The sequence below is a fragment of the Fundulus heteroclitus genome, chromosome 19 (assembly GCF_011125445.2).
Source record: "Fundulus heteroclitus isolate FHET01 chromosome 19, MU-UCD_Fhet_4.1, whole genome shotgun sequence".
Classification (NCBI taxonomy): domain Eukaryota; kingdom Metazoa; phylum Chordata; class Actinopteri; order Cyprinodontiformes; family Fundulidae; genus Fundulus; species Fundulus heteroclitus.
Window position 1 is genome coordinate 11,530,055 of NC_046379.1, and position 15,322 is coordinate 11,545,376.

Consider the following 15,322-nt stretch of genomic DNA (forward strand, 5'->3'; position numbering starts at 1 on the left):
TCTTCAGTACAGATAGGTTCTAACTTTATCTCCAATGCACTTCTATATATAGTCACAACAAAGCATGTTTGTAGTTCCCCAAATTGTAGATAACTTCATAGGACTCTATAACGTGGTAGCTTATACTAGTAAACTCGATGAAAGAAATCCCCACAGTGTTTTACAGTTATGCCAGAAATACAGGAAATATGCGATTTAGCAGCATTTAGCTTCAACATGTCCAATAAAAGGTACTTTTTTTGATACCAGTGGAAAAGAAAATCCTGAGGATAAAAGTAATGGAAATTGATTTCCCCCACCCTTTCTCCTAATGTAAACATTGACAAAAATAGCAAGTTATTCAGAATGATTTACAAGTTTATCTTAAAATGCTGTCTTGGTATGACTCGTGATACCAATAAAACTGAATCTATATTTAATTGTCTGACAAAGGACAAAGACAAATATGTAAAGGCTTTTTATAACAATCTATTTAAGATGCTGAATTCTTAAACGATAGAACATGTGAAATGTTAGCCCTTTAAAATTAAATCTGTAACTATAAACACAATGCTAAAAAACTTAAACAGCTTTGGGGACTTTCGGCCGACAAAATTGAACATTTGACCACTAATATGTAACAAAATGCACATCATGCCTTAATTATAAATTTCATGGGAAAGTCTATTTACAGTGTCACGTTTACAGTGTCTCTCAGAAGTATTCATACCCCTTCAAAGTTTTCACATTTTGTCACATTACTACCACAAACCTTAGTTTTTTTTCTCCTGGGTTCTATGAGACAGACCAGTAGGCATAGTTGTGAAATGGATAAAATATGATTTGATGCATGTTTTTTTTAACAGTTTTTACATGTATTCTGAGTCTGGTATGCATTTGTATTCATCCTATTTTACTCTGATACCGCTAAATAAAATGCATCCAGCTGCCATCAAAAGTTACTGAATTAGTAAAGCTCTAAGTGTAATTTAGTCTGATTATGAATATAGATGTTATAAAAAAAACCTTAGAGGTTAATAAGCAAGCACTGGTGGAGAAATACTGTTAAAATAAAGCTTAAAGGGCTCACATTTCCAGTTTGCCACCAGTCATGTAGGGTACACAGTAAACTATTGGTGAAAAACTAACACAACACATCATCCTGAACAGAGTGTCCCTGTGGAAAAAATGTGGCCATGTCAGCATGCTGTAGGGATTATTTTCTTCAGCAGCGACAAAGAAGCTGGTCGGACACAACGGGAAGCTGAATGGAGCTAAAAATAAGACAATCCCAGAAGAAAACCTGATAAAGGCCGCAAAAAGCTGACTACAGCTTCACATTTTTGGAAAACAATGACCCGGAACATACACCCAGAGCCACAGCTAATTGGTTTAGGTCAAAGGATATTCTTCTCTGTCAAAATCCAGATCTAAATCCAATAGGGATTTTTTTTAGCAACATTGATGCCTGATGGTGCTCCTTGTCCAATCTAACTTTTGAGTTAATCTGGATACATTTCTGCCTCTAGATTCGGATAACTGGTTAAAACATATTTCAGAGGACTTGCAGCGACAATTGCAGTGAATGGTGGAACATAAATGCATGCCAGAATATTCAAATATTCTTGTTCTTTGTAAAATAATATGTTTTCCACTTCACCGTTATCCCTTACACTGTGTTTGTTTTATACTACAAAAGAGATCCAGTAGAATTCATTGATGTTTGCAGTTGTGTGGCAAAATGTGAAGAAGTTCTGGGTTTGTAAAACATTAAATATGTTCATCCTTTTGAAGGATTTTAGCAGCAATTATTCTTCACTACACCAAATGGACTGATCGACGCTTTGAAATGCACTTCACCTAACATGTAGTTTCCAAATTTCTGATGTTGATACAAACCTAGAAACAACAACAACAAAAAAAAGGAATTCATGTCAGCTTAGAGCTAACTACAGGGTTCTGTCCACACCAATACAGTTTCTCCTCAATCCTTTTCTTTTTCCACTGGCAGAGCAGCAGCATGCGGAAGGTCTTTTGAAAGTTCTTGTTGCACAGGGCGTAGCACATCGGGTTGACTGTGCTGTTGACGTAGCACAGCCAGTACCCCAGGTGCCAGAGGGAGAGTGGGATACAGTGTGAGCAGAAAGTGGAAATCAGCACCATAATGTTGTAAGGAGTCCATGTCAGGATGAAAGCCAGTAAGATAGCACTGAGAGTCTGAGCTGCCTTCCTCTCCTTGATCAACACCATCCTTTTCCTCTTGGTGATCTGGCTCTTCAGAGATGTGTCTGTCGGCTTGGACACCGAGGAGGTGGAGGGAACGCTCATGGACTCAGCCGAGGAGAATGCCGAAGACACCAACTTGGTGTTTCCGTTTTTGCTCTGGGGCTCCACGTGAGCATCTTTGGGCACAGGTTTGAATTTGTACGACACACATTTGCCGCTCTTCTGAGAGTTGCTTTTGGGGTGTGTCTGGAAGTAGTTGTCGTCCACATAGCTGCCGAGCTGCTCGCTCTCGCTGCTCACAGCGCCTCTGCTTGTTTCGCAAGCCTGGTTCCTGAGGGAGGGCCTGGACCCCACCGGAGACGCCGGCCTGTCCTCATCCTCAGAGGAGGCGTAGCTGTTGAAGGTAGTCAGCTGGCCGGCTTTGGACCACTCATCGCTGGTCGATCCGGTGGATTTGGCATGGCTCCTGCTGGAAGATGACCAGGAGGCTTGGTTCTGATCATGTGAAGTTGATCTCAATTTACAACTAAAGCATGATCTTATGATGATCTTCTGAGGCTGTACCTTCCCAGAGTCCATTTGGTAGTTAACCCCTTGCAGCTCTGCTAGATCTTTTGTCCTCTTCTCTGTCTCCTTATAAATCCGACAGTAGAGGATTGTCATGATTGACACGGGAATGTAAAAGGCAGCGATTGCTGTCCCGAATGTTATAACAGGCTCAGAGAAAAACTGAATCTGGCATTGCCTTTCAGGAACAGTTCTTTTCCCCACAAAATATTGCCAACAGAGAATAGGTGGCGCCCACAGGATCAGAGACACCAGCCAAGCTAAACCTATCATCATTCCAGCGCGTCTGGGAGTCCGTTTGGCCCTGTAAGTCAGAGGCCGAGTGATGGAGAAGTATCTGTCAAAACTGATCACAAGCAAGTTCATGACCGAGGCATTACTGGCAACATAGTCCACCGCCAACCACAGATCACAGGCCAGGTTGCCTAAAGCCCAGTAGCCCATCAGAATGTAAGAGGTGTACAAATTCATGGAAAAGACCCCTATGATGAGGTCCGCAGCTGCCAGACTCAACAGGTAGTAATTGTTCACCGTCTTTAGTTGACTGTTGACTTTAAAGGAGACCATTACAAGAACATTGCCCACAATGGTGATGAGGCTAACAATGGCAGACACAGTAGCAATAGTGATCACCTCCCAAAGACTGTGAGTGACCAGGTGGAGGTCCGTCTCAGAGTTATTCCTGGTGGAGTTAACTAGATTGTCTCCTTCCATGGTCTTCTGGGTGTTACAGGCGTCCATCCATCATGGCCGTGTTTGGATCTGCCATTTTCAGGTAGGGCGTCTGAGATAAAGAAAAAGAAGAAGGTTTAGTCCTCTGTCTGAAAAAAACTGATTAATCAGTTTAGCATTTTGATCAAATTGTCAAATATCAAATGTTAAGGAAAAGACCAGTTACATGTAGTACTGGTTACCCCACTTATTTGTGAATTTACTAGACATTGTTGTCATAGATTTTCCACACTAACTTCAAATATCTACCAAGTGATAAAATAATTAGAAATGCTCAGAAAAGTTAAGTGTTGACCAAAATTGCAGGATCTTTACCTTGATCAGCACTGATCCCCGAATGTTGGAAACTGAACATAATCTGATTGGTACATGCACAATTCATGAGCACTACAGGTTACCCTGCAACAACACTCTTGAGTAAGGATTGTGCTGCTGGATGAAGAGGACTCAAACTTTGCTACTTTCACGGTATGACTGAAATTTAATCAGACTTCCGGAGGGTGCAATACTTTCAGCAGACAATAGAAAGGCTGAAAGGAGAACACTACAAGTTGCTCTAGTTTCTCTGTGTTCAGCCAGTGTCAGACTATGAATGTTCAAGAATCATTAAAGCCTTCTGGAAATCTCAGAGGTAGGATAAGTACTGCATTCTCTATCGGAACTACACTGTTGTCTTTAGAAATGCTAGTAATGCTAATCGATAATAACCTATGCTAAAACCAGTTTAAAATGTCAACTATGTAATAAATGTATCTTTATTTTAGATTTAATTGAAACCGCATTTCGGCAAAATCTTTTAGATAGATCTTGAGATAAGATAAGACTTTTGTCGTTTACATCTTCTAATATTGCAGCTCTTGAAGACAAATTGGAATCAGCCAAAGTTCATATTGGCATGTCAAAGTTTTACAAATATCTGAGACAGGAAATAAGCGACAACATTCTAATCAGTACAGCTCTAAAAAACAAACAACTCTGGTTTTTGATGAGCTCAAAAATCAATAACATTTATGACACATTTTGTGATTGCTTTGTAGCATTTCTTGTGGATGCTGTGATTGCATGAGAAATCTTCCGATGTAATTTTAAAGCAGATGTGATGCATAGAGAACAATTCATTTTCAAACACAAGCATTCCTTCTCTTGTCAATATGCTTAAACAAACATGATATACACAATATGTTTCTGTTGTGAGTTAGATATAACGTATCAAACATAAGGTTTGCCTATTCTGCTGTAGTTTTTTTAAAGAATTGTTTGATTTGAGCAACAGTAAATTGTAAATTAACAGTATATTGTTTTAAACTCCTAAAGCTGGAAATCACTGTATAAATAATTACAGTTGTTTTTTATTGTCCCTTTGTAGGCTTTTGCATTACTCAAGCATACAAAGAAATTTTACTGTACACACACCTAACTGACACCTTAGTGCTAAACCTACCGTAACCCCAGCCCAAAAAAAGTGAGGACCAAAAAAAAGCTACTCACTTTTATAATTTGCCACAATTTATGTAAATTTTGTATTTTATTAAGAAATTACGATTTAAAAAATGTTTGCTGCTCTCCCAGGAGTAAACAACACAGATTTGATGACGATACTTGTTGAAAGTTAAGTTAATCAAAGGACGTGGTTGAGCTAGGACTTTAAGGACTTTTTCATTAGCTCTAAATATTTTTTTTCACATTCTACTAACTTTTCAGAAGCTATGTCAGGTAAAATGACCTTCCTGCGTATTTGATGACTTCATAATTTGAAGGATTAGAGCACATATGGTGTGTACCCACATAATTATGACACTACACGGTAACTCTAAGGAAGCTCTTACAACTTTACTTCCGGACCAGCTATGATCTGGCACTAGAAGTACTTAGTTGAAAAACCTTATCAGATAAAGCCTTTACTTATCCTTCACCAGAAGAGGTCAGCAGAGACCCTCCACATCAACAGCACAGATTCCCTTACAATAGTGAGCTATTTTTGCCAAACTTAGCATAGGCATAGAATTTAAAACTAAAATATAATGACATGCAATATTATTCTGATTGTGAAGGCTTTCATGACAGGTTTTAAAGCAGCATCACTTTCCTTGCAAGTGTAAATAATCCTATGTGGATGAAAACAGTGTGACAAAGTGCTGAACAGGACCACTATGTCTCTTTGGTTAATGAACTGTAACATGCTTCTGTGTTTCCCGAGCAGGCTTTCCACTCCCTCATGAAAAACTCAATCCAACTGGTCACCATGGTGTCATGATTTTGAGTTGGTCCACTCGATCTTTCTAAAATGAGAGACTTCCATTGCTGTAATCCAGCCCAGCTTCTGTATCCTGTGTGTGACTTTCCAAGCTCCAAAATGGTTGAAAAGAACTAATGCAACAGTACCATAAATCCACCATCAGGGCATTGAAGTCTCTCTGAGCCTTTCAGTGTGGATGAACAATGAGATTAGGCTTGATAGGATAGGAAAAAAAACAACAACCAAGAAACTAAGAAACTCTGTGTGGGTTGAGGCAATTGAATTTACAGACGGTGACCCAGAGCACTGGCACATATGTAGGTACTGATAACTTCTCATATTATCCCCTTAGCGGTCAATAAGTAGCACCGTGCTGGGGGATTGGCTCTGAAACACAGTGTACAAACAGAAATTAATTTCCTTGCTGACCAACGCTGCCCTCTTCCATTTTATACAGACCTGCCTTGTTTGAGGGTTTTAATCAAAATGCTGCAGTAGGAAATTGCATATCAGGACAGTTAAATGCTCTCTGAGGTACCAACATAATGGGTTTCCAAAAATAACCAAGGTTATCATAACCTGCTATTTGCTGCGGGAAGAAAAACACAATTTATTTGCAAGACTGTGGCTTTCAAATATACATCATATTAAACTTTTCACATTTTGTCATATAACCACAAATCTTAATTTATCTATTGGAATTTTAAATGATAAACCACTGCAGAATCATCCATGGTTGTAGAGTCCAATCAAAATGATACATGGTTTTCAAAGTATTTTAGAAATAAGAATATGCTATGCATGGAAATTCAGTCTCCTTATACTCTTACATGAATTATAGTCTAATCAATTGCCTCAGCTTGTCCTGGAGCTTTGGAGCAATGGTAACTTTGTAGAGCTGCAGATATTCTTATACCAGGTGGGAGTTTCTGTTAACAGGGCAAGCTTTAGTTTTGTTTCCTTAATTTACCCTTTAACATGATTAAAAGGTATTGCTGCAGGAAAGTCACTAAAATTAGCCATAAATCACATTGGGGACACAGCAAAAGAAGCTGGTCTTGTCAGATGAGAGCAAAGGAATTTTTTTGGCCTACATATCAACTGGTCACCATCTTGAGCACATCATCCCCACGATGGAAAATGATGGAGGTAGCAACTTGCCTCATGAATGCTTTTCTTCAGCAAGGACAGGGAAACTGATCAGAGTTGGTGGAAAATATAGAAACTATTGACTGAAAAATAATAAACTGCACAATTTTGAGATCCATGCATTAGTTTAGTTAAACATATAACATCCCAATGAAATACAATTACGTTCATGGTAGTAAAACTTAAAATAAATAAATAAATAATTGAAATGGTCAAACTAGAATAGAAATGCCCTAAGAAAGGAAAACCCATATTACTAGCATTAAATTAAAGAGTTCTTCCTAGCAATAGCTGAAAACAAAGCCTATATCTTGAGAAACAGTAATCATTTTCATTAACGTTCCTTCAACAGAGCAAAGTTAGGATTCCAGAACCATCCAGGAGACACACAAATAACATTTCATTATTGTGACGTGCTGTGCTCACAACTTTACAAAGTGGAATGACTGCAGAAATAAAGTTAATAAAATTATAATTTTTTTCTGGATTTAGGTCTGGATTTTGTTAATAAGCTGCCAAACTGATGGGAAAATGACGCATCAACAGTTTTAGCTTCCTAAATCAGCACCACGGACAGCACCACAGCTTTATCAATGAGAGGAAATTAACAGAGCTGTAGATTTTGAGAGCATGTATATAAACCTCACTCTGAAAAGTAATCACTGGGTCAAGACGATGTAAATATTATATTCAACTGAATAGCCTTTGTGTACTTGAAACCTCTTTTCCACAAATGTATGTGAATGGTTAAAAAGCTCAAATTAAATACACAAAGAATGAAATAAGTAACAGTAACATTAACCTTATTTTCCTTCCCCAAAAAGTAGTGATCTTATTTTGGGCATAGTGGTCTCAACTGGCTGTGCCACTTGAATTAAAAACATTAGGGCTAACTGTACAGATTTAACTCCAACAAGGCATCATGATTGTTCCTCTGTTGCTATAAGGACTCCAGCGTGGATTCTATTTACTGTTTTCTTTTATTAATGATGATCTGGCAAGGGGAGAACTAATTATAGGATAAGGGACTGACAAAGTATTAAATAAAGGTACCATAACAAACACTTCATTTTAATGTTTATAACTTCAAGGGAACAAATTGTCATTTAACTGAAAAACTATCATTGAGGAAGCTAGTGCACAGACACTTTTTATAACTTGAAAAGAAAACCACATAAAGCCATTTTTAACTTTGCCAAAACCTGTGACATGTGGTAGAAAGTGCTTTTGTCAGATGAGAAAGAAACTGAACAAGAAATAAACAAAAACATTTTGGAAAACACATGAACCTGTAGGCAAAATGCACATGGTGGAACATAGTGGTGGCAGCATTATGCTCTGGGAATGCTGCAGTTCAGCAGGGTTAGGGAAGCTGATCAGAGTTGATGGAAAGACAAATAGAAAACCTGTTAGAGGCTCACAAAGATCTGAGACAGAGGAAAAGGTTCAACATCCAGCTGATACACATACACCCAGAGCTACAAAGGAATGGCTTTGAAAATTGACTCTCAGACTATTAATAGTGAATACCACCTCATTAAATATTTAGTTTTTGAAGTGCCAGAGTACTGTCAATACATCCAAATGACAAACTAAAAAATGTAAACCTTTCTTATCCAAGCATTACATGGTTAAAGAAAAGAAAATCCCATGTTTATTTATACCTCCGGAAGTTTGTGTCATTAAATGCTTTAAACATACATATAAAAATGTTCACAACTCCTATTTTTGAATGTTTCTTTAGTATTTGAATGCATTTAATGAAGATGATATTTGCTGATTTACAAATAGAACGATAAGTTTGGCTTGATGTATCCGTGTTCAGAGGTAATGGAAACAATACATAAAAAGCTAGTGGCACTTTTCCTCATTCATTACATTACAAAGATAGTAAAGAAAGTAAAACATTTAAAAACCTATGTATCCTTTTTATTCTATTTTTCAATTATGTGCTATTTGCTGTTGCTCGATCACATAAAATTTTAATAAAATACACACACACACACACATATATATATATATATATATATATATATATATATATATATATATATATATATATATATATATATATATATATATATATATATATATATATATATATATAGCCTTTTGGCACAACAGATTATTTATTTGTTATGAAATATGAGTCGTTTTGTGGTTCTATTTTTCCAATCCAGAAGAAAGATAGTTGCCTTCACTGTGATGCTGCCTCTACCCATGTGGGTTCTGCCTGTTTCATGACGTCGCCTTAAAGCCACTGCAACATAGTATTAAAAATGAGTGGCTGTGCAGATTTGATGCTAAAAGAGCCACTTCGGTGGGTAATTACTGCTCTATGAAGACCTGTTATGGCCCTTTTTTTCAGGGCAGGGAGGGGCTGCTGCTAAGAGAATTCAGATATGCATTAATCAACCAAAAAAAAAAACACTTTGAGCACCATTTTGATGAATGCATAGCATCATAACATCGGCTCAAAAAAGTTAATTTTGCATGATAGGCCCTTTAAGATTTTGGTTGTAATATCACAAAACATGAAAAACTTCAATGTGTGCAGATAATTTCCCAAAATACCTTCCAAAACGTACTGATATGACATATGTCTCCATAAAGCTAGCTTATAAAGAACTTTAAAGATTTATTAAAGACCGTAGCTTTGTGGTGTTGCTGGTGATTCTAGACTCAAAACTTTAATATATATGTTTTTGTCCCATGAGCAATTTCACAGTAAAAGTAGTCTAATTATTCAGTACAAAAACAGGGTAGCATTAACATGTACAAAACGCACAAATAAAAAAAAAATGTTCGGGTCAAGATGTAGTACAAGTTAAGTTCCCTAATGGCCTCTAAACCAAGACTGAAAGCATTTTAATTATACATTTGGATCCAAGAATACAGACAGCTTGATAAACGGTATATATGATTTGTGGTGACCCGTTTTCAGACTTTGCTTGGATACTCTTTGGTATCACACATGACAAATTACTGGGGGGGGGGGGGGGGGGGGGGTTTCTGACCTTGTGTGGGCAGAAAAACAAAAAAACGGCAACAGTACTGCTGCGTAATTTGTCACAGTTGTACTTAAGATGTTGTAGCACGGCAGATTTTAAATTAAATGAAATCCATTCTAGTAAAAAATACATTGTCTTGAATCTGTTTGTATACTTGTGCAAGAAAATCTCATTCTCCTTGGCCAAGAAATCTGAGTCTCCCCTATTACATATACATCCTAAGAGGATCAGATGTCCTTTTGAAATACTGTGCTACTGTAGCTCTATGTATAAGTAATGCTCATTGATCCGTTAGTTAACAGTGCCCTGCTTCTGACTGAGGACAGATTGTGGAGCACAAATCCACACTGAGCCTTCATACTAGGGCGCTGAAGGCTGGCTTGAGGTCCTTTGGCACCTGGCCATTGCTGTTTCTGTCCTGCAGCTCTGCATCATGGTGCTTACCATGCACTGCTCCCAGTCATCTGTAACCTTTCGCTACACCCCTGCTGTGGTTGCAACGCAGCTACTCAAGAAGGCTGGTGTCTTGTGTACTTTGCAAATGAAAGATGCAAGCAGACATCATAGACAACGACAGAGTATGAGTCAAAGCAAAGGAGCCAAGGGATGTCATGTGTATCTGCACAGGGATTATGGATGATTTTCATATCAGCCCACAGCCTCTTGGCACACTGGTCATTGTGTTTTGCAGTCAGCCCACTGACCCATGTTTAACATCCCAGCATATGTAGGTTTCTGGAAAAATGTATTCCTTGACTCAGTTTGGGATTTGGGTTTAGTTTTTCGTTGAAGCAGAAGAGCAATCGCATGAAAAGCTCCTGAAATATTAGTGCTCAAGCCGAAGAACGGAATCATGGTTTCCTCTTGTTCCTGTGCTGTGCTAAATTATCTAAAGTCTTGTTCTACAGACAGTTTAGAAGAATATATTCAGTTAGAAGCCTAAATATATATAATTATAACCAGTTGCTCTAACATCAACCGTAAAATGTTTTGAGAAGCAAAATTACAATTAGCTGTTGTTTCTGAGCGGGTGCAGGGGCATTTTGGCGTCTCACTATTTTGTATCTTAAACATTTCTACCCAACCTTTTACATTACCCGAGGTTGCATTAAACCATGTAACAATTCATACCAACCGTGTGTCAATTTGTTCCTGCCAGTAGGATATTTTGTACTCAAGTAGTGTTGCTATAATCTATCAGTCTACTGTGAGGAAACGGGGTTTTGTGTCTCTCATAAATAATATCTACCAGCAGGAGGTCACGTGGAGTAATTATGGTTTCATCAGTAATCAATACATGAGTATGAAAGAGGTTCTATACAAGCAGTAAATGTCAATGTGTAGCCATTGGTGAAGGGGGCAAAAAGACCTCCGGATTGTTTGAAGATTGTAGTTCAGAGGCTTGGAAAACAAATTGCTCAAAATGAGTATAAACTGATACAGGTGTAGATAGCCCTGCCACTTTATGACTTATTACTCCCAGGTGGTCAGAATGAGGACTTATCACTCCCCTCCCCTGAAAAGCAAGGTTGTTTGTTGCGTCCCCTGCTGTTCTGTTTCACCGACGGTATAAAAACGGACAGCACAAACACTGTTATCAGAATTTTTGTTGACACCGCTGCTTTTGGCCTAATAGAGAATGGGAATGAACCAGTATTTAAGGAGAGATCTGGGATACTTCATAAATTACCTTTTTCTGTCCAAAACCAAAAAAAAAAAAAAATAATAATATTGATGTCAAGAGACAAGTATAATCTCCCAGTCTCACTAGGAGCTGAAAAATCTGGATTCATTGTGTTAGCAATATCCTTTGTTTTACATGTGCCTAATTGAAAGTATTCTCAATTCTAGCATGCTGGTGTAGTTTTAGAGCTGCATGACAGCTGGCAAGAAGTCCCAACAGAGAGTAATGACAGCAACGCAGAATATAGTAGGAACTCAGCTACATGCAGTACTGGATAGCTGCAGGATGCAGCACTTGCGGGTTGCTACAGACATCAGACATTTGTCACGCCCTGGTCCCCGTCTCTTCACTTTGCATCCCTCAGGGAGAGATTTCAGGTGCTGGAAAATTCACCCCTGCAGGTTTGAGAACAGATTTTATTCAGCTGCTTTTAGACCACTGAATGCTAATGCGCGACCTTTGGATGTGGCCCATGTCTGTGGATGTGAAATACAATTATGCATTTTTATTTATTCCAAATACCTGTCATGTTTTGTATGTTGAGCGTGGGGCCAAAATGAAGATAAGGAACAGCTGTGGAGGAGAGCAAAAAGGCAGACTGAGGGAGGGTGAATAATTAACACCAAGGAACCTGAACTGGACACAAAGACATTACGAACCAAGAGGAAAATACTAATCCAAATGCACGAAGGACAGAACACAAGAATAACTTAAAGAACTAAACATAAATCATTGATATTTTATGTAAAATACTCTCAAGACACAGATAAATGAACTGAATATCTGGATACGGCAATACCTTTAAACAATAATAAAGTGGAACTTGCAGCTTGGAACAAATGAAAACCAAGGTACCCAAGGATCATAATGATACCACTTTTTCTTTTTAACCTAATAACCATACAGGAGTTTTTTCAATGATTTTTCAATTTACTTTTAAAATGTTTGATTGTCTCGTCTTCACATCTGCCATGTTTTTTGAATGATCCACTAGCGCAGAAAATGTCCTTGTGCCCTGGGCCATGACATTAAAGCAATTGAATTAAAAAACTAACTTGTCATGGCAGTGTATGTTTCGCCAGAGAAAGAAATAAAAAAAAATAAAAGCAAATTTTTCTGTTATGTAAAATTCCTTTTCTGGTTTCTAGTTTTTCATTTGAGCTATGATTTTAAAGCAAAAGTCAACTCAAATTAGATCTTGCATATGATGACAATTGATGAATAGGATCATTAAATGATCCCCACAGTTTTGGTTGCTGCTGAAGGGAATAAAAGGATAACACCGAACGTTTCTAGGAGTTTTGTTTTATGGGTGCTTATATTTCATAAGCATCGCTTTATTTCATTAATGCCATGGCTACAAAATCAATTTGTTCTTACTAAGAGTCTTTGAAATATAAGTGACTATCTGCGTTTTTTGAATTATTATTATTTTTTTGCATTTCACATACATGTTGTCAAACTTTTCTTAAACTGATCATCCATCCCCAAAACCCAAGCTAGCAGAAGCCAAGCAGCTTCAAACCAACACACAAGTAGACATTCTTTGTTGAAAGACCTGCTGATAACTTGTTCACAGTCTAGTGATTGTTTTTCTAAGGCCACCATTAGTCTGTTGAGACAACTGCTTCCTGGGTTTTCTAAAAAAGAGACCCAGAACCATTTGCACATTTGTTGTAACACCTCACAAGATCTGTGGGGGCTGGAAAGACTCGTTAAAATCACGCTTCACTGCTTAATCCCCCTTTGTAATGTCATTTCCGCTTAATCAAGAAGCAAGAGAGGAAGGATTGAGCTTGGCTGTTTCGAAAAAGTATTGATTGCTTTTCTGGGTGGAAGAAAATACAGTGTGCTAAAAATGTAAAATTGTAGAGAACAATCCTGAAACAAATTTACTTGCAATTTGGAGAATTTACACAGAAGGCAGAGGGGGAAAAAGATGAGGAATATGACAGTTTAAAACTGGTTGTGACAGGTCCAGATTAATATTGTTCATAGAAATATGTGACAGTTGGATGAAGATGAGAGATTACAATAAAAAACAAATGTGGAACAATCTTTGAGGTAAACCTGAGAAATAAAATATATTTGCAGTCCCGAAAGTGCATATATTTCTCAGTAATTTACAAGTAGCTGTAAAATTAAAAATATGAAGTTTCTTAACAGCAATATGCAGCTTGGTGTACGAAAAGTCTTTAAGAAGAGAACCAATATGCACACGTCTTTTCTGGAGCACATCTTATGTTTTGTTCATTAGAGTAAGAAGGCTTCATTAAAAATACATTTCCTCTCAGATATGCCCTTGTGCACACATGACGTCTTTCCCCCTCGAATTCAGGTCATGCCTTTGTGCATTAATAAAAAAGCGCACATTCAATCAGTCATGATTCTCTTGAGACTGAGTAAGCCGCTCGTGTAGAACAAGAAAAAAAAAAAGAGACACAAAAGGATGAAGATACTCACAATTGACTTTGATCGGATCTCCCAGTCTACTGTTTAGCTGTGTGCTGTCTGTCCAAGGGAGCAAAGTTCATAGTTAATCCCTTTGTTTTGCCTGGGAAGTCGTTGGGTCAATTGTGGCACAGAGGAAGAGGATCATAACACAGCTGAAGGGAACTCTGGTGGAAACGAAATCCTGCTGACTTGATCCATGCATGCCAAAGGGATCCGGGGGGGAAAGTCTGAATAGAGAGGGAGAGAAGGAACAGTCTGAAGGGTAGGGTGGACACCGAAAAGCTTTGGGCATCCCTGCGTAAGAAGAGCACTCTCCAATCAGCTCCAAAAAGTCTCCTCTAATAGCAAAGCCGCATTCCTTTCTCGTTCATGAATGTCAGACAAATCTGCTTTGAAGCCAAAGAACTTGCAAAACAGAACTTTTTTTTTCTTAAAGAGCAAGATGCGCTGTGCTCTCTCTCTCTCTCTCTCTCAGGCAAGTTGAAGCAGAATAGCTCAGGGAGGCAGCCTGATGTCTGAGCCAAGCCACGGCTGCTGCCACTATGCTGCTGCCGCTGCTGGAACCACTCAGGCTGACAGACACAGATGTAGCTGACGCTAGCAAGCTGGGAGGAGAAATTCCCATAGGGGTGAACGGTTTATCATATTTCGGCACAGTGAACAGGCAGTGTGGACACCGGTGGGTGGATGGGGCGATTTGGGTGGGGGTGGGTATGGGGAGGGGGGGGGGGGTTGTTGGGGGTTGGCTTCAAGGAGTCCATTTTGAAAGGTTTGGGGGCAGAAGGCGGAGAAGCACTTTGGATTACCAGCTGTGCTGAATGTTGGATTTTGTTTTGCTCTGAAAAAAAAATGCAAGGAGTTACCTTTATTATAACCTCCCGCAGCTCATATTTGATTGAAGCTCATGGTCTGTGGTGATCCATAAAGTCATCTGGTGTACGCTGGTGTTGTCTTTAAACCCACATGGGAGAGAGCTTACATGACCGGGCAAGATAATCGGAGCGCTGAAGTGACAGATGCTTCTTTCTTTTTTTTATAAACTCATTTGTGTATGTGTGTGTGTGTGTGTGTGTGTTGGAATGTGTCTGTGTGAGTCTGCTTGGGTGTGAAGTGTTTTTTTAAACTGGATGATGAATGATAATCTCTGCCAGGAATTCCCATTTAAGGCACCAGAGAGAAACACTCGGACAACCGAGCTGTTGTAAACTCCAAGGAACCCATTTTTCTCTTTTTTATTTATGGTCATGACTTGTGACGACATGGAGACACACAGGAGAGACAGCG

At 38.5% G+C, this 15,322-nt stretch overlaps 1 protein-coding gene across 2 annotated transcripts; it reads right to left on the bottom strand.

The window, feature by feature from the left end:
- Positions 1–1,505: 1,505 nt before the first annotated feature.
- Positions 1,506–15,000, bottom strand: chrm5a (cholinergic receptor, muscarinic 5a). Of its 2 annotated transcripts, none has more exons than XM_036150465.1 (3): positions 14,048–14,685; positions 12,107–12,157; positions 1,506–3,556 (listed from the first exon to the last, which is right to left on the bottom strand). In XM_036150465.1, exon 3 carries the CDS (start codon positions 3,511–3,513, stop codon positions 1,909–1,911), a length of 1,605 nt encoding a protein of 534 aa, XP_036006358.1. In that variant the 5' UTR covers positions 3,514–3,556; positions 12,107–12,157; positions 14,048–14,685; the 3' UTR covers positions 1,506–1,908. The 2 variants fall into 2 exon arrangements, with proteins under 2 accessions (XP_036006358.1, XP_036006357.1); XM_036150464.1 differs by lacking the exon at positions 12,107–12,157 and adding an exon at positions 14,902–15,000 and having other exon boundaries at positions 1,507–3,556; positions 14,048–14,265.
- Positions 15,001–15,322: the final 322 nt, after the last annotated feature.